This window comes from Meles meles, chromosome X (genome assembly GCF_922984935.1).
Source record: "Meles meles chromosome X, mMelMel3.1 paternal haplotype, whole genome shotgun sequence".
NCBI classification, from domain to species: domain Eukaryota; kingdom Metazoa; phylum Chordata; class Mammalia; order Carnivora; family Mustelidae; genus Meles; species Meles meles.
In genome coordinates, this window is record NC_060087.1 from 100,893,477 (window position 1) to 100,912,887 (window position 19,411).

The 19,411-nt window shown below is 40.3% G+C and overlaps 1 protein-coding gene across 2 annotated transcripts in view; it reads left to right on the plus strand.

Moving 5' to 3' along the window:
• The window catches only part of WDR44 (WD repeat domain 44), an 84,086-nt gene that overhangs the window by 62,984 nt on the left and 1,691 nt on the right, over positions 1 to 19,411 (plus strand). For both annotated transcript variants that reach the window (XM_045996234.1, XM_045996235.1), the window contains 7 exons: positions 7,444 to 7,557; positions 9,638 to 9,760; positions 13,654 to 13,845; positions 14,025 to 14,126; positions 14,356 to 14,471; positions 15,329 to 15,456; positions 16,229 to 16,363. In XM_045996234.1, coding sequence (XP_045852190.1) covers positions 7,444 to 7,557; positions 9,638 to 9,760; positions 13,654 to 13,845; positions 14,025 to 14,126; positions 14,356 to 14,471; positions 15,329 to 15,456; positions 16,229 to 16,363 — 910 coding nt within the window. The remainder of the gene's footprint in view (positions 1 to 7,443; positions 7,558 to 9,637; positions 9,761 to 13,653; positions 13,846 to 14,024; positions 14,127 to 14,355; positions 14,472 to 15,328; positions 15,457 to 16,228; positions 16,364 to 19,411) is intronic.

Sequence of the window (19,411 nt, forward strand, 5' to 3'; positions counted from 1 at the left end):
ATAAATACTGTAAAGGATCAGCTAGATGGGGGCTCCAGGCTAGAGACAAGGGAGACTACTTAAGAGGGTATTAACCCAGGAGAGAAACAGTACTTTGATTATGAAGCAGTGAGTCTAGAAACCATAATGATGAGCTGAATTTGAGAGACCGTGGAAGAGATAGGATCTCTGGCACTTGGTGACCGACTAGCTGGCTTGGCAGGTGAATAGTTTAGGACGATTCCCAGCTGTCTGGCTTGAGTAACTGGCTAGATGTTAATGTTCACTCATGGAAATATTTTTATTACCTACCCAGAACCCTGCTTCCCTCTTTGAGCCTTTAATGGCATCACCATCCATAAGTTACTTTTTTAACTTGGTCAGAAGATACTCCATTACTTTTTTCCTTACCCAGATATCAAATGAGTTACAAATTTCTATCCACTCTGCCTCCATTTACAAATGCCTGTGGAATCTCTTCGCTCATTCTCCGTTGTCACTCACATTATCTAGGCCTTCAACATTCATTGAGATGTTTGCTGTAGCTTCCTAATTGCTTTTTCTGTCTCCGGTCTCTACGCAATTAAATTTTCTATACTGCCACCAGCTTTTTTTCAAAATCCCAATCTGATGCCATTTTGTGGTTTAAAAATCTCTTGATGGCTCCTTGTCACCTGCAGAAGGCCCTTCCTGATACTGCCTCATCTTACCCTTTTTAAAAAAATTTATGATAGCAAATGCAATTTTTTAAAAAAGATTTTACCTATTTGAGAGTGAGAAAGAGAGAGCGTGATCAGGGGAGGGGCAGAGGGAGAAGCAGACTCCCCGCTGAGCAGAGAGCCTGATGTGGGGCTAGATCCCAGGACCCTAGGATTTTGACCTGAGCTGAAGTCAGATGCTTAACTGACTGAGCCACCCAGGAGTCCCTGCATCTTACCTTTTTAACTCTGTTCTAATTCCCTGGTGCCTATGCAGCCTACTCACCATGCTGGACATGGGTCTATACTGTAGCCATTCTTTTACTTTCCTGCCTTTGTCTGTGCTATTTGCTTTGCCCTCAGTGCCCTCCTTTTCTCACTGCCCTCCCTTTTCTCACTGGTCAGAGCCCTATTCATCCTTCAAAATTCAGTTCAAAAAAAAGAAAAAGGATTTGGTTCAAATATCTTATTGTCTCTTAATATTTTCCCTGAATCAGGCAGGCAGAATTGTTCCTCATTTTTATTCCGACAGAACGTTACAGGTATTTTGACACTGATATTACTTACCATGTCTTCTTTGGCAGTTTGTCTCACTGGCTAGACTCTGGGCTGATTTAAGGCAAAAAACTATACTTTACAGATCTTAGTGTCCTTGGAACCTAACCCCATGCCTGACTGTAGTGGGCCTCACTCAGTGTTGAACTCCTCCTTCTGTGCCTTTATTCCTATCCTCTTCATCTGGAGGCCTGTAATCTCCCTTCTTTCTGGGGGAAGCTTGCTGGTTCTTCAAGGCCCACTTCCTCCATAAAGCCTTCACTGACTAATGTAGCAGTAAAAATTTTAACCACTTTGCTTTGGGGGAAAGGTTTTGCTTTTATTAGTTTAATTCACCATAAAGCTTCCAGGCATTGATTATTATTAAAAACCAGAACTATTTGTCCCAACTTATATTATGCTTATTTCAACAATCCTACTAACAGATCATTTTATGTATTTTTTTATTTTTTTTAAAGCTTTTACTTATTTATTTGACAGAGATCACAAGTAGGCAGAAAGGCAGGCAGAGAGAGAGGAGGGGAAGCAGGCTCCCTGTGGAGCAGAGAGCCCGATGCAGGGCTCGATCCCAGGACCCCGGGATCATGACCCAAACTGAGGCTTTAACCCACTGAGCCACCCAGGCACCCCCGTTTTATGTATTTTTTAAGATTTTATTTATTATTTGTTTTAGAGAGAGAGCGCAAGTTGGGGGTAGGAGCGGAGGAACAGGGAGAGAGAGAATACTAAACCAGCTCTGGGCTGAGCTCCGAGGCATCAATCCCAGGACCCTGAGATCATGACCTGAGGTGAAATCAAGAGTTGGAAGTTCAGGGGCACCTGGGTGGCTCAGTGGGTTAAGCCGCTGCCTTCGGCTCAGGTCATGATCTCAGGGTCCTGGGATCGAGTCCCGCATGGGGCTCTCTGCTCAGCAGGGAGCCTGCTTCCCTCTCTCTCTCTCTCTGCCTACTTGTGATCTCTCTGTCAAATAAATAAATAAAATCTTTAAAAAAAAAAAAAAAAAGAGTTGGAAGTTCAACTGACTAAGCCAGCCAGGCTCCCTCCTACTGACAGATCCTTAACTACGTCTATCTACCCCACTTCATCCCTACAAAAAGCCTAAGTAACTTCCCATCTTGTTTGAATACAGGCCTTTTATTATTATTTTTTTTTAAAGATTTATTTATTTGACAGATAGAGATTACAAGTAGGCAAGTAGGCAGAGAGGCAGGCAGAGAGAGAGAGGAGGAAGCAGGCTCCCAGCCAAGCAGAGAGCCCGATGCGGGGCTCGATCCCAGGACCCTGGGATCATGACCTGAGCCGAAGGCAGAGGCTTTAACCCGCTGAGCCACCCAGGCGCCCCGGCCTTTTATTATTTTTTTAAAGATTCATCTATTTAAGAAAGCGAGAGTTCGAGCCTGTGGGGTGGGGTGGGGCTGAGGGAGAGGGAGAAAGAAACTCCAGCAGATTGCATGCTGAACACAGAGCCTGATGCGGGGTTTGATCTCATGACCCTGAGACCACAACCTGAGCCAAAAATAAGAATCGGATGCTCAGCCACCTGTGTCAACTGGGCACCCCAAATACAGGCCTTTTAAATGAGGAACATAACAGTTCTTTGACACAAAAAGTAGTGACCCCCCCTGGAGTACTGAGCTTTTTTCCTATAGTAGTTGAGTATCATTTATATCTGTTGTTTTCAAGAGTAGATTGGTATTTCTTTCGCTTCTGTCATTTTGATTGGGGATGGTTAGAAGAGGCTTGTATTTCATTTGCCTTTGGATTATGGTACTTGCTGTGTTATTTGGGAACCTAGTGCTAGCTATAATGAGGGGCGGTATGCACAGTGTAGTTTATTCATTTATTAATTTTCCTGATGTGTGTTCTTTTTTTTCTTTTCTCATGATAGTGATGTATTTATCTCTTTTTAACTATATCCTCACTCTTGTTAGCACTCATGTAGAGTACCTGAAAGTGTACCTCTAGTACTGTTGGGCATATAGAGTGGCACACCCAAGATATGAACAGACACTTCTCCAATGAAGACAAACAAATGGCTATCAGACACATGAAAAAATGCTCATCATCACTAGCCATCAGGGAGATTCACATTAAAACCACATTGAGATACCACATTACACCAGTTAGAATGGCCAAAATTAGCAAGACAGGAAACAACATGTTGGAGAGGATGTGGAGAAAGGGGAACCCTCTTACACTGTTGGTGGGAATGCAAGTTGGTGCAGCCACTTTGGAGAACAGTGTGGAGATTCCTTAAGAAATTAAAAATAGAACTTCTTGATGACCCTGCAATTGCACTGCTGGGTATTTACCCCAAAGATACAGATGTAGTGGAAAGAAGGGCCACCTGTACCCGAATAGCAGCAATGTCTACAATAGCCAAACTATGGAAGGAACCTAGATGTCCATCAACAGATGAATGGATAAAGAAGATGTGGTATATACACACAATGGAATACTATGCAGCCATCAAAAGAAATGAAATCTTGCCATTTGCGACGACGTGGATGGAACTAGAGGGTATCATGCTTAGTGAAATAAGTCAATCAGAGAAAGACAACTATGATATGATCTCCCTGATATGAGGACATGGAGATGCAACATGGGGGGTTAGGGGGATAGGACAAGAATAAATGAAACAAGATGGGATTGGGAGAGAGATAAACCATAAGTGACTCTTAATCTCATAAAACAAACTGAGGGTTGCTGGGGGGAGGGGGGTTGGAGAGGAGGAGTGGGGTTATGGACATTGGGGAGGGTATGTGCTATGGAGAGTGCTGTGAAGTGTGTAAACCTAGCGATTCACAGACCTGTACCCCTGGGGATAAAAATACATTATATGTTTATAAAAAAATAATAAAAAATTAAAAAAAAAAAGAAAAGTAAAAAGGAGGGTGTCTGGGTGCCTCAGTTGGTTAAGTGGCTGCCTTTAGCTCAGGTGATGATCCCAGGGTCCTGGGATCCAGCCCCCCCACCACTTCTTTCCTCAGCGGCTAGTCTTGTTCTCCCTCTCCCACTGCCCCTCCCCCCACTCACGGGCATGCTGTCTCTCAAATAAATAAATAAAATCTTTTAGAAAAAAAAATAATCAGGCTCGGATGTAAATAAAAAGATTTTCATCTTAGTATTCTAAAAATAGCTAAAATGTAAACAACTACATTTTTAACACCTAGAAAATAAAAACTATGGTGTTATTGTTAAAGTAGAATACTATGCAGTCCTTAGGTTGTTTTCAAAGACTGTTTAATGACTCCAAAAATATTCAAAATAAAATGTTAAGTGAAAAAAGCGAATGAAAAATTGAATACAATATTATCCCAGTTTTTACTAAGCATATCTAAATACTTATAGATTAAAATTTCAAAGAAATGCACTAAACTTGGGGCACCTGGCTGGCTCAGTCGGTAGAACATGTGACTCTGGATCTCAAGGTTGTGAGTTTAAGCCTCACATTGGGTGTAGAGATTACTAAAAAACAATCTTTGGGAAAGAAAAGAAATATACTAAATTATTACTAGTAGCATCTCTAGGTGGTGGGATTTTAGGTCTTCTTTTTTTCTTTTACTCTTTATACTTCTCTGTACTTCTAAAAGTTTCGTTATTTTTCTTTTAAGAGTTTTACTTATTTATATGACAGAGAAAGAGAGGGAAGGCACAAGTGGTGGGAGCTGCAGGCATAGGGAGAGGGAGAAGCAGGCTCCCCACTGAACAGGGATCCCGAAGCAGGCCTAGATCCCAGGACTCCGGGATCATGACCTGAGCCAAAGGCAGACGCTTACTGACTGAGCCACCCAGGCACCCCTAAAATTTTCTTTAGTAAACATTACCTGCTTTTATTAAAACAGATAACAGAAGATACTGTCAAAGTCTCAAGCTCAAAACCTTTTGACCATAATACCCTTTATGTTAAGATAAATAAATAATAAAATAGACATAAAGATTCATGTTCCAGGATGTTCATTGAATTGCTATTTATGCTAGCAAGAAACTGGAAATATCTAAATGACCAACCAGTTGGAGAGTGATTAAATTATGGCACATTGATGTGCAGCTAGTAAATGTTTTCAGAGAGTGAATTACTGAAAATTCTCATAATAGGAAGATAGTGAATCGTGTGTGATTTAAATTAATGTTTTTTAAAAAATGGAAGATGAAGGCAGTCATCGTGTTAGCAGAGTGTTGTTTTAATTTTTGTTTTATTCCTGTGCTTTCTGAATTATCTACACTGGCCATGTATTTATTTTTTATTTATTTATTTTTTTTAAAGATTTTATTTATTTATTTGACAGATAGAGATCACAAGTAGGGAGAGAGGCAGGCAGAGAGAGAGAGAGAGAGGAGGAAGCAGGCTCCCTGCCAAGCAGAGAGCCCGATGCGGGGCTCGATCCCAGGACCCTGGGATCATGACCTGAGCTGAAGGCAGAGGCTTTAACCCACTGAGCCACCCAGGCACCCCTGGCCATGTATTTATAATCAAAAATGTATTTAAGTATTTTGAAACAAAATACAGAGTACAAGGAGAAGAACATGGATGTTTGAGGAGAAAAATAAGATCTGGAATCACTGCTAGAGGAATAATGCTGAGGACTTAATGAAATGTAAATGATTATTAAACAGAAGGTTGGACTTTATGTAATAGGTCAAGCCTGGTTAGTTTTATGTGTTCCAGCTGTGCTCACCATTCTGACAGCACAAGGAGAGGCCGGAGCCTAATCCTCTAGGATTAGGAGTGGTTGGCAAAAGGTCAGGGCACCGTTGTAGCTGCTGTACCTCCACAGTGGTATGAAGATGCTTTTCTACTCTGTCAAGTTCTAGGCAAATAGTAGTGGTAGTTCTCGTCCGTCCCTCGGCTCCCGGCCTAATTGCAGCCTTCCTTATTCTTATTCACACTTGCTGACTGCTCTTTCTGCCCCCATGCTTTCTCCCTACCATCTTTTACCTTCCTGCTTAGCTTTCTCTTTCTAAAGCACCAGTCACATCGTGTTAATTCTCTTTTCAGAAGCCTGTGCTGGCTCTCCATCTCCTTAGAATATCTGAACTTTTAAGCCACAAATGCGAGGCTCATTAGGATCTGGTCCCAAAGTACCTTTCCCACCTAATCCTCTGCTGTATCTCCATACACCTTTTCCCTGGGCCTCGCCATCCCACCTGTCCTTCCCTAAGTGAGCAAGGCTTGTTAGCTGACAACTCCGTATTTTTGCTCATGCTACATCCTCTGAAACCTTTGAGGGACAGTCTTTGGACTTAAAGTTGTTATTTCTGCTTTGGTTCTGCTGTTTACAGGTGGCTTTGTGAGCTTTTAGTATGTTATTTTGATATCTTTGAGCCTCAGGTGTTTTTCTTAATTTCTTCATCTTCATAATGTTACTACCTATCTGACAGAGTTGTTAGGAATTCACTCAGGTAATGAATACAAACGCATGTTGTAAGCTAAATGCACACACGTATGGCATTATTTTCTACCTACCTCTGTCAGGATGCTTTTGACTTCAAATAACAGAAACCCAACTGAAAATGGCTTAAACAATGAGGAAGCAAGTCTGGAGGTAAGGCAGTTCCAAGGTTGGTTAATGTAGCAGCTCAGGAGTGTCATCAGGGACACAGGGTCCTGCCATCCTCCTGCTCTGCTCTTCTTCGTTATTCTTGGGTTTGTTCCCCTCATGGTAGTAAGATGGCAGCTACAGTGTTAGGTGTCACACAGATGGCTATGTTCAGAGGAAGGAGAGAACATCCCTTCAGTATGCCCCTTAGGAAATCTTTCTGGAAGCTTCTCCCCTGTCTCCACCCACCCCTTTCCCCCTATAAACTTTCCATCATGTCTGATTGAAAAAAACTGCAGCACATGCCCATGCCTAAACCAGTCATCACTGGGAAAGGGAATGAGCTCATCTTAATTAGCTCAGACCAATCATGACTCACCCCCTGGTGCTGGCTCCCATCTCTCCAAAGGAACCAATGCTCAGAAAAGGACAAAGTAGGGGCTCTGTTAGGGAGGGAAAGACTTCGATAGCACAGGCTTCAGGGATGATCCTGGTTTGGTTGGAACAAGGAGGTAAATGAGTGATAAGTAGTAGATTCGTCGTAAAGGGGAGTTTGTTTCTGGTAGATGAAGATTTTGGTCAGGCAGCAAATGATGAGAGAACAGACGGGGTGGGAAGAGTGTGAAGTTTTTGCTTGTCTAGTTTTAACATTTGTCTTTATATCTAAATAGGTGTGCAGTGGAGCTGATGAAGACCCTGATGATAAAAATGCACCGTTTCGGCAGCGGCCGTTTTGCAAATATAAAGGACATACCGCTGATCTCCTTGATCTTTCATGGTCTAAAGTAAGAAACTCTTACTTGGAGAGTGTATTAATTCTACATAACTAAGACTTCAGGATAAAAACAGATGTTTTGTTTTTCAAGTGTTTGGTTATGTATACTACATGGGAGTTACCTACAAAGTAATCGGTTAAAAGAGGAGAAACATTCAATTAGGCTAATACAATGTTTATATTAACAGCTTCTGTCTGAATCTGTCTTTATACTTGTATTTTTGGCTTCTTTATAAACTAGTTTTGCAAAGTTGCTATTCTTACAAAATGAATATATGATTTCAGCTACAGTGCTGAAGTCAGATCTAATCTAATCAAGACTGCTTTGGTTAATCTGCTATATTTATTAAATCATTAAGTTTAACAATATATGACTCTTTGATAAGTCATCACTTTATGTGTTTTTTCCCTTAGAGCAAAATTATTTCAGAAGTGGAGGGCCTGTTTTGCCATTGAACAAATATCTTAGCAGTTTTGCAAAAATTTAAAGAGATACTCTAAATTTTATTTAAGGCATTTGAAGCCTGAAGCAGTGTTTGGAATTCCATCTCCTACCCAGCTCCCCTCCAGCAACCCTCAGTTAGTTTCCTACAGTTAAGACGTCTCTGTCTTTCTCAGACTGATGTATTTCACTTAGCATAATACCCTCTAGTTCCATTCACATCGTTGCAAATGGTAAGATTTCATTCTTTTTAATGGCTGAGTAATATTGTACCAGAATTCTATTTTTTGGTTATTTAATACACTATCTATTTTTATTTTTTTTTAAAGATTTTATTTACGTGACAGACAGAGATCACAAGTAGGCGGGGTGGGGTGGGCGGAGCAGGCTCCCTGCTGAGCAGAGCCCAGTGCAGGGCTTGATCTCAGAACCCTGAGATCATCACCTGAGCCAAAGGCAGAGGCTTAACCTGAGCCACCCAGGCACCATTACACTATCTATTTAAAAACAAGTAGGGGTACCTGTGTCACTAAGTTAAACATCAGACTCTTGATTTCTGAGAGTCTGCTTAAGGATTCTTTCTGTCTTCCTCTGCTCCTCCCCTCCATGTATGCAGGCAGCACGTGTGCGCATGCTCTCTCTAATTAATTAAATAAAAACAGGTATACCACATAAAACATACACTTTTACAGCTATCCCCAAATATCATATATTTATCAGTGCAGTAACATATCCAAATCGACATTTACACTTAGTATTTAACATCTCTGTGCCTCAGTGTTCTCATTTATGAAGGAGGATAATGATATACCTAGTTCATAGTATAGTGTTAACAATTTTTAGTACATTGCAAGTACTCAATAAATGTCATCTTTGCTTTGATTTGTTTAGCACCTTTAGGAATACCAGAGAATTCTAGGGTCTCTTTGTGTTTCCTCATTCAGTATAACACATAGTTCTTAAATTATGCCAAAAAGTTAAAGAACTTCTGCCAGCTGGAAACTTTTGACAGATAGATGTTTGGTTCCTGGGTGATGGGCCATCAGTGTGCCTAAAGCCGTTACACTCCCCTCTTCTAGCTTCTAGAAAATTCTATGATCTATTCTGAGATGTTCGACGATTTCTCTTCTCTCATTTTCTTGCCTTGGGTGTGACAGGTGCACAATAACTTTTCATTTCCATGCTGCATTATAGGGTAATCTTTTTGAAGGCATTTTAAGTGGCAGTTAGGGAATTCTTGTGAGTTAAAATTCACCAGTGTTGCCAATGTCAGAATAACTAAAGTGACAATCATGTGAATGGATGTCTTATATTCATAGCCTAGTTTCACTATATGGGGACTATAAAAACTAAGGCACACCTTAGTCGTCTTGGTGCTTAGCAGATTTATTTTAACATAGATCATAAGATAATCCTAATTTTAGAAGAGGTCATATAAAAAAAGTCTTAGAACCAAAGGAATATGGCATATAATGGGGAGAAAAATGGGATCTTCCAAGTGAATTGGATAACCTTTTGTTCTTTCTAATGCTAGATATAACAATAATAATAACAAAACTGTTGAGATCATAGAACTGAAAGTTTGCTTTTATTGTGCAAGTAGTGTTTTCTTAGGGTGATAAAATGATCAATGTCAATTTCTCACTAGAACTACTTCCTGCTTTCTTCTTCGATGGATAAAACGGTCAGGTTATGGCACATTTCCAGAAGAGAATGCCTTTGCTGTTTCCAACATATAGATTTTGTCACTGCCATAGCTTTCCATCCAAGAGTAAGTAATTGTTTTGTTGGTTTTTGTTTTTTTTTTTTAATTTTATTTATTTATTTGACAGAGAGAGAGATCACAAGTAGGCAGAGGCAGGCAGAGAGAGGGGGAAGCAGGCTCCCCACTGAGCAGAGAGCCCGACACGGGGCTCAATCTCAGGACCCTGGGATTATGACCTGAGCTGAAGGCAGAGGCTTTAACCCACTGAGCCACCCAGGTGCCCCAGAATTGTTTTTATGTATTTTTTATTAGACCATAAGGAAGGTGAGGGAACCTGGTTTCTCTGGAGGGCTGTTGAACTATAGGAAAAAAATTATTAGCAGCCACATAGTTAAGAATAACTTAATTTAGTCTTTCTCTTTCTTTCCTTCTTTCCTCCCACCTCCCTTCCTTCCCTCCTCATTTATTTATTTTAGAGTAGGCTCCACACCCAGCATGGAGCCCAGTGTGGGGCTTTAGCTCACAACCCAGAGATGAAGACCTGAGCTGAGATCAAGAGTTGGACTCTTAACTGAGCCACCCAGGCAGCCTCTTTTTTTTTAATTTTTTTTGGTTAAGATTTATTTATTTTGAGAGAGAGAGAGACGCCAGCGTGAGGTGGGTGGGGAGGGAGAGAGGGAGGAAGACTCTCCAGCAGACTCCCTTCTGAGCGCTGAGCCCAACAATGTGCGGCTCAATCTCACAACCCTGAGACTGCGACCTGAGCCAAAACCAAGAGTCAGATGCTCAACCCCCTGATCCCCCCAGGCGCCCATTAATCATCTGACTCTTCATCTCAGCTCAGGTCTTGAACTCCAGGTTGTGAGTTTAAGCCCCACCTTGGGTTACAAGTGTGTAGCCTATTTAAAGAAAAGAGAAGAAAGGAAATATTCTGCTAATCTGTATGAGAACTAGAAATGTTACAGTCTAACTATAATAATGAAAAGCCATCCCAAATCTTTAATAAGATATGCAGGGTGTAAATAACGTATCCTGTTAAAGATGAGAGAGATCGGAGGTGGAGGAAGAAGAGACAGCAGGTGGGTAAATAAGATAGGAAAGCATACAGGGAAGAATAGTGGGAGGGGTGGGGTGAGAAGAGACAGAAGAAAAGGTTGAAAGAGGCAAAGACCAAAATTCATGATAAGGTATACTGAATTCCTGTTTAATGTCTGGAAATACTGTTTTGGGTTTTTTGGTTGGGTGTTGTGGGTTTTTGTTTTGTTTTGTTTTAGTGAGCTCTGTACCCAGTATGGGGCTTGAACTCACGACCCCGAGATCAAGAGTCTCATGTTCTACCGACTAAACCAGCCAGGCGCCCCTGGAAATACTGTTAATCGTGAGATCCATGTTAATTCATTTTCAGTGTAGAAAATCCCTCACAATCTTTCCTCTAAAAAGGAAGTATTTCATATGATTTCAACCAAAGGAGGAAAATTCATCTTGGAATTGCTGACTTTATTATGTTCTTAAAGGATAAAGCCACCAAATGAGTAAGGCTAGATTAATTTTCACTCTTTACAACTATAAGCACAAGGGAAGGCCCGTGCCGGTGCTGCTCCACTAGCTGGGCTGAGATAAGTGGAGGACTTGAGCTGACCTGACTTACCCTCCCCCATGTTGATGTATAAATCCTATTTCTGTTCACATCCCCATCTTTGTATGTTTAACACCCATTATCATGTTAATGCAGCATTTTATTTACATTCCCATTTCTTCCTCTTTTTCCCCAAATTAAGAGAGAAGAATGACTTTTTCCCCCTTCAATATCATTTCCCTCCCAGGGCAGGCGTATAATACAGACCCTTAGAAGACTGGTTCAGAACTTAGCAAATTAAAAATGCTTAATCTTTGCAGATACCTTATCAGTTTGGACCGTCAAGCTTTTTGAGGCTTCTTTCTGAATAACAACCCCATCCTGTCAGCCAAGGATGCAGCAAAAGAATGGCTTTACTCCTGTCAGCAACTGTGAACAAAATCCTTCCCTCACCTCTATTTTAACTAATGTGTCAGGGTGGAAAGGGAGAGGTATTAGGTGTGATAGTTACCTATGTAGTACTTTATTATTAAGGTTCCTGTTTAGTGAGTACTTTTTCTATACTTACATTTGGTTTCATTTTTGGAAACCGAAAAGCCCTAATTCTAAAATTCTGTAGATCTGAAGGATTTTTAAAGAGGGGCTGGGGTGGGGTGGTGTGGTGTTAACATTTTCTTAGGAAACATGACTATTAAAATAATGTTATCTAGAAAGAAGGAAGCAGAATTATAAAAGAAATAGCAAAATGAAGATAATATATACACACACGTATGCATGTATGTAAATAAAATCCTGAATTGTAAGACCAACATGAAGGCTTTTTACTTGTTCTGCTCTTCTACTGGTAGTCATTAAGTAGAGCCTACTATACCACAGCCATAAAACTGTCCTTTATCTAGAAATTGTCTTTGACAGGCTTCAGAGGTGAGTAAAAATGATAGTCTTAAGCCGAAGGGAATACTTCTTGTTTTGGCATTCCAGTTATTTTACTCTTAATTCTTACGTTACCAAGAGACCAGTTTAGGTGATCATTTTTGCAACATATACAAATCTTGAATCATTATGTTATACCCCTGAAACTAATATAACATTGTCTGCCAATGATCTCTCATTAGACCAGCTTAGTGGTAGGCCTGGTTTAGTGTATAGCAGGGTTTCTCATTCTTGGCACTTGACATTTTGAGCTGGATCATTCTTTGTTGTAAAGGGAATAAGTTCTGTCCTATGCATTGTAGAGTGTTGTTTAACAGGGTTCCCGTCCTCTCCCCAATAGATGCCAAGAACATCCCATCCCCAGTTGTGACAGTCAAAAATGTCTCCAGACATTGCTAGATGTCCTCTATGGGGCCAACTTGCCCCCTGTTGAGAAGCCCTACTTTTGGATTGAGAATTTGAATACTGAAGTAATTTCCTACTGACATGGTGTCAAAATTAACCACAAAACAACTGGTTCTCTGGGCTAACCAGCGTTAGTCTTGTATCCAAGTACTACGTGTATCCCAGAGGAAGATCCGGACAAACATATCATTATAGGATAGTTTCTCCCAAAGCGTGTTCCTTGAGAGTGCTAACCCTGCTAGGTGTTCCTGCCGACTCTCCCAACCACAACACCCCCCCCCCCCCAAAAAAAAGGTCCCTGGTTATATAAGTTGGAAAACGCTACCTACTTTATTCCTCTTTTGGAGATTGAGAATGCATATTAACTGAGAATCCTAACTTTCTGTAACCCAGAATCTCTCAAACTTACGTGAACCATTCTCCCACACAACCATTCTCCAACACATTATCCATTAACATCCATACTTTGGGAAAAGCAGTTTAAGGATATGATAAAGTAATTAGAAAGTCATTTTTCTTTTTTGTTAAGATTTTATTTATTTGACAGAGATCACAAGTAGGCAGAGAGTCAGACAGAGAGAGAGAGAGAGAGAGAGAGAGAGAAGCAGGCTCCCTGCTGAGCAGAGAGCCCAATGAGGGGCTCGGTCCCAGGACCCTGAGTTCAGGACCTGAGCCAAAGGCAGAGGCTTTAACCCACTGAGCCACCCAGGTGCCCCTAGAAAGTCATTTTTCCAAAGTGAATACTGAAGTTTCTAATAGTCATTTTTAGTGAATAAAATAATGCTTGCTTGGGGGTGCCTGGCTGGCTTAGTCCATAGAGCATGTGACTCTTGATCTTCTTGGGGTTGTGAGTTCAGGCCCCACATAGGGTATAGAGATTACTTAAAAATAAAATCTGGAAAAAAAATACTTAAAGAATAGTATTTTATAAATGGGATCTAAATATTTTTTAAGCATTAATTCTAACAGACTTTATGTTTTGATTTGCTAATGAATTTTTCTTGATCTGGTAAAATGAGAGCTTTCTCTTTTGCAACATTTTTAGGATGACAGGTATTTTCTAAGTGGGTCATTGGATGGAAAGCTCCGCCTTTGGAACATACCTGACAAAAAAGTCGCTTTGTGGAATGAAGTAGATGGTCAAACAAAATTGATCACAGCTGCAAATTTCTGTCAGAATGGCAAATACGCAGTGATTGGGACATATGATGGCAGATGTATTTTCTATGATACAGAGGTAAAGGATTATGTTGTGTAAATTGCATGATGGACTACTTACAGTTTCGTATAAGTTGGTATATCCTTTTTGGGCATATAAATTGGGGTGAACGATACTCGGCCTCTCTGTAGGTTGTATCAGATGATCTTTGAGGTTCCTTCTAATCCTCATATTTTAAATTTGTGATTTCTTTTCAGCATTTGAAATACCACACACAAATACATGTCCGGTCCACCAGAGGACGCAACAAAGTTGGAAGAAAAATTACTGGCATTGAACCTCTACCTGGAGAAAATAAGGTACTAAGTATTCAAAACCATCTCTCCTCGCACTGTATATAGACTCCTGAAAATTCTTACTGTCCTAGCTTAAGAATGTATTTTCTGTCATGTGTAATATAGGGAATATAGGCTTTTCTAGTTTTGAGGTATATTTTCTCTGTATATGTGTATGGAATACCCTTTTTGGTTATACCTTAACTTAGATTAAAAGATGGCATTTTTAACTTTTCCTTTGATGTATTTTTAGATACTGGTAACCTCAAATGACTCCAGAATCAGACTGTATGATCTTAGAGATTTGTCACTGTCCATGAAGTATAAGGGTTATGTCAACAGTAGCAGCCAGATCAAAGCAAGTTTCAGGTAAACTGGCAATGAGAAATTCCCAAAAGAGATATTTCTCTTCTACTCCCATATTTTCTTTGATCTATGCCTTATGTCTATATGGTGTTTTTACTTTCTTTGCACTTTTAAAATGGACCACTCACGTTGTCATCCTGCAGTCCTAACCGTATCCACCTGTTCAGTCGGCAGAGTTGAGTTGCCCCTATTCTGCAGACAAAGAAACCAAGACTCAGAAAATGAAGTGATTTGTCTGAAGTCACTGGTAGTTGCAGGCAGAGCTGGGATTAGAAGACTCACTCCCAGCTCTGGAATTTGTGGTTTTGTACTTTTATGTCAGCTTTTCTAAGAGGAAGCTTACCTGCCAACCACCCATGGTCTTGATCCTTTTAGGTACTGAAGCTGATAAAGCATTTTAACACCCTGAAGTATGGCATCCTGTATTTATACCTTTACATCACATTATTATTTGAACTCTTAATTGGGGGTCTGGAGGCGCTCCTGAATTTACTGCGTTTTCTTCCTCATAGCCCTCTTTCATTCAGCCCTTTCCTTAACAGTTTCCTTTCTTCTTGAATTACCCAGTAATTACCGAGAAATTTAGTTGGTGAAGTGTTCCGCTTCTCTCTTTCATCTCTCAAGTAGGCGTTTCTCCCCGTGTGGGTTAACAGGCAGCACAGTTATCTAGAGCTTTCGTGAAAATCCTTGTGCCTCTGGGCTCCATGTCACACCTGCATGTTCAGAACCTCTCGAGTGAGATTAGGAGTCTGTATGTCAACAAGCTCTCCTAGGTGTTCGCTTGGGATTCTTAAAGTAGGAAGGGTTGATAGAAGGAAACCTAAAACACCCAAAACTGACTTTTTCTTTCCCAATTTTAGCCATGATTTTAGTTACCTTGTCAGTGGCTCAGAAGATAAGTATGTTTATATCTGGAGTACTTACCATGACCTCAGCAAGTTTACTTCAGTCAGGAGAGACCGGAATGATTTTTGGGAAGGTATTAAGGGTAAGTAAATTGCCCGCTCCTGTGTGTCCTCCAAAGGAGTAAAGTTACGATGGAGATGTATTAGGGGCGCCTAGGTGGTCAGTGGGTTAAAGCCTCTGCCTTCGGCTCAGGTCATGATGCCAGGGTCCTGGGATCGAGCCCTGTGTCTGCTCAGCAGGGAGCCTGTTTCCCCTTCTTTCTCTGCCTGCCTCTCTGCCTACTTGTGATCTCTCTCTGTCAAATAAATAAATAAAAATCTTTTAAAAAAAAAAGATGGAGATGTATTACAAGTAAGTATGAATAGGCATTACTTCAGAGACAGTCTGGCAGCCATAACTGCTTTTGCTTTGTATTTCGCTTTGTTTGACTTTTCTATACCAAGGCCGAACTTATACAGGAGCACCTCATTTTAATTAAGCTGGGTACATTGTTTTTGTACCTAAATCTGTTGCACATTAATTGACTGCAGCAGGATAGATACAATTTTTATATATGCACTGGCAAACAGAAAAATTCGTTTGACTTGCTTAACTGCAATATCCTCTTTTTTACAATGATCTGAAACAAAACCTGCAATATCTCTGAGGTATGCCTGTATGTGGTATTTTTTTCTAAGCACATATATTTGGGTTTTAAATCATTCTTAATTACGTATGTGCTAATTTTAAAGGATACTAGCTAATAACACATACTGTTTAAAAAATAGACTACTGTATTTTTTGCATGACACTTTCTGTCTGGATGTTTAGGATCAAGTTTATTAGTTATGCTGAAGTACTTTTTTTTCCCCCAGCACATAATGCAGTCGTTACATCAGCCATCTTTGCTCCAAACCCAAGTTTGATGTTGTCTTTGGATATGCAATCCGAAAAAGCAGAAGGGAATGAAAAAGGTGAAGATGCTGAAGTTTTAGATACCATGCCCTCTGGTAGGTACTCATATTTTATTTGACCTACATGTTTTCTAGTCAGCACTGAGAGCTTCATTGACCTACGTTGGGTATTGTGAGGTTTTTGTGTGTATGAAGAAATAATTTCTTGTTTACGACTTAAGTGTGAGTTTCCCCTTCCAAACATTTCAGTAACCTCTTTCTTGCAAGCTTTACTTCATTTAAATTTACCTTTGAATTAAAAATGAAAATTTTGGAAGTTTTTTTTTTTTTTAAGGTTTTATTTTATTTTTTTTATTTGAAAGAGAGCACAAGCCAAGTGCTTGATCTCAGGACCCTGGGATCATGACCAGCCGAAGGTAGAACCACCCAGCTGCCCCCATCATTAATTATTATTTTTAAAGATTTTATTTATTTGAGAGAGCGAGATCATGAGCAGGGGCGAAGGGTAGAGGGAGAAGCAGACTCCCCACTAAGCAGGGAGCCCAGCGCAGGACTCAGTCCCATCATGACCTGAGCTAAAGGCAGACACTTAATCGACTGTGCCACCCAGACTCCCCAAAAGTTCATTACTTTTTTTATGGGCAGTTGTTCCCTTTGGAGAAGTGCAAACAAGGCATAAAATACAAAATTTCTTTGTTGTCTGTCTCTTCTAGCAGACTGTCATTCTGAGGACAGAGACTTATTATGTCCTATATATTACTCTAATGCCATTGCCTACATATAGTTGGTCCTAATAAGCATGTGTTAAACAAATGAATTAAACCAAATAAAAGTGGTGTCCTTTTCTACTTGCCACAAACTGGTAGCTTTGTAACCTCTCAGGTAGCTATTTACAAGCCTGTGATTTCTTGTGATTTGCAGCATATGTTTAGGGAAATAAGGAGTAATTCCAGTTATATAAAATGGTCAGATTAGGAAGTAAAAAGAAACCACCAGAAAGTTGTACCGAGTGTCAATTATATAAAAATGGTTCCTGTTAGGGTGCCTGGGTGACTCAGTCGGTTGAGCTTCTGACTCTTGGTTTTGGCTCAGGTCATGATCTCAGAGTCGTGAGATCAGCAGAGAGTCTGCTGGAGATCCTCTCCCTCTCCCTCCCACCCAGCTCTCTCTCAAATTTAAAAAAAAAAAAAAAAAGAAGTCCCTGTTAGCCCTTAAGAGTATGGTGAGACCTTATAAATTTGGAAAACAAATGTATTGTTGAAATGAATTTCAGAATAGTTTATTAAATGTTCTTTTTCATTCTAGAGACTACAGCTAGACTTTTTAGAGTTTTAAAACCACAACAAAAGTTACAGTATACAAACGCCTCTTCTAAAAGTATTTGAATAATTTACAGTTCACAAATATTTTATTTCATTTAATCTCAAGTAATTTCCCTTGCGGTATTATTTGCACTGCGCATTACACTAAATACACTATTTCTTCTGTCTGTGATTGCAAAGACGAATTTCAGTCCAGCACTTCCTTCAGTTACAAGATTTAGAAATATACCAAGTCAGCATTATTAAACCTTTACTAAATGCCTGTTTGGCAATTTTTCTTTTTCTTTTTTTCTCAGAACCAGATCCAATGTTCTCCTTTAACCCAAGTCATTTGGGCTTTTTTTCCCCCTTCCAGTGATACCTTTTTATACTCTGTGCATCTCCCCTCCACATTTCACTGAAAATTCTAGCCTTTTTAAGGATTTTTTTTTTAAGATTTTATTTATTTATTTGACAGAGATCACAAGTAGGCAGAGAGGTAGGTGGAGAGAGAGAGGAAGGGAAGCAGGCTCCCTGCTGAGCAGAGAGCTCGGTGTGGGGCTTGATCCCAGGATCCTGGGACCATGACCTGAGCCGAAGGCAGAGGCTTTAACCCACTGAGCCACCCAGGCACCCCTTAAGGATTTATTTTTTTTGGAGAGAGTGTGAACTGACGGGGAGGGCCGGAGGGAGAGAGAGAATCCCAAGGAGTCTCCGCGCCCAGTCGCAGAGCACTCACAAAAGTCTCACAACCCTGAGATCATGACCTGAGCTGAAATCAAGAGTTGGACGCTTAACTGACTGAGCCACCCAGGTGCCTCTGAAAATTCTAATGTTTAAAACAACTTGAAAGATGAAAAAGTCCTTTTAAAACATTTTTTTCAGAACTCCACCATATTAACAAGGTTCAGTTGACTCGCTGGGTCCTTTTTATAGAGGCACAACTTCTAATGGATAATACTCAGATTTGTGTTTGCTGTTTTGTACCCATCGAGATAAAATGTAAAAAGAAAACTCTGAAAACTGGTATGAGATCATAAAATATATCTGATTGCCCTCTCTCTGACATAGTTGGCAATTTATGCTTCAGTTTTTCTCATGTATAAAGTCATGATAATCCCTAGTTTATACGTTTGTGACAAGAATTAAAAGAGAATATATAAAGTATCTAGCAAAATGCCTGCTGCGTAGGAGACGTCCTTATTGTTGTATCTTACAGAGCATTTATCTGTGTACTGCGAATTATGTTGTTCTCCAGCCTTTCTCATCATCTCCTATCGCAAGTCCTTTGCTGCCTCCTGCTGCCTAGCACAAGGTTGAGATAGGCCAGAGAGTGGGAAGGAATGTTCACGGGCTTAGGATATGTTTTTAGCAAATCTAAATGAAGCCATTTTGTCTTAACCCATTCTGTACCCAAGTTTCCAGTTAAAGTTTGGATTATTTTCTTCCTTACTAATCAGTCCTTCATAAATCTATAGTTTTTACCTATGTATAATGGAATTGTGAATTTTGTCTGTTAAATGCTTTTTACTGGTTAAGGTCAGAGGTAGGCATATCGCCCTTCAGCATAGCTACATGGCTCTTCATACAAACCATGGAAGCAAGTTGCTGTCAGCATTCCCAGAGCCATCATGTGTACTTCATTTCCTGGCAATTTCAGTATGTCTGCTGGACCATGAACCTTACTGTCAACCTCATTAGAGACCCTTGATAACAGCACACTTGGCCCAGCTGACCCCATTCTGCCTGCATTCCAGTTCTAGAGCTGAACATGTTATCCTCTTGCCGTGAAGTGAAGCATTGGACAGTTTAGAGGCCTAGGCTGCCTGGGAGTAAATTCAGG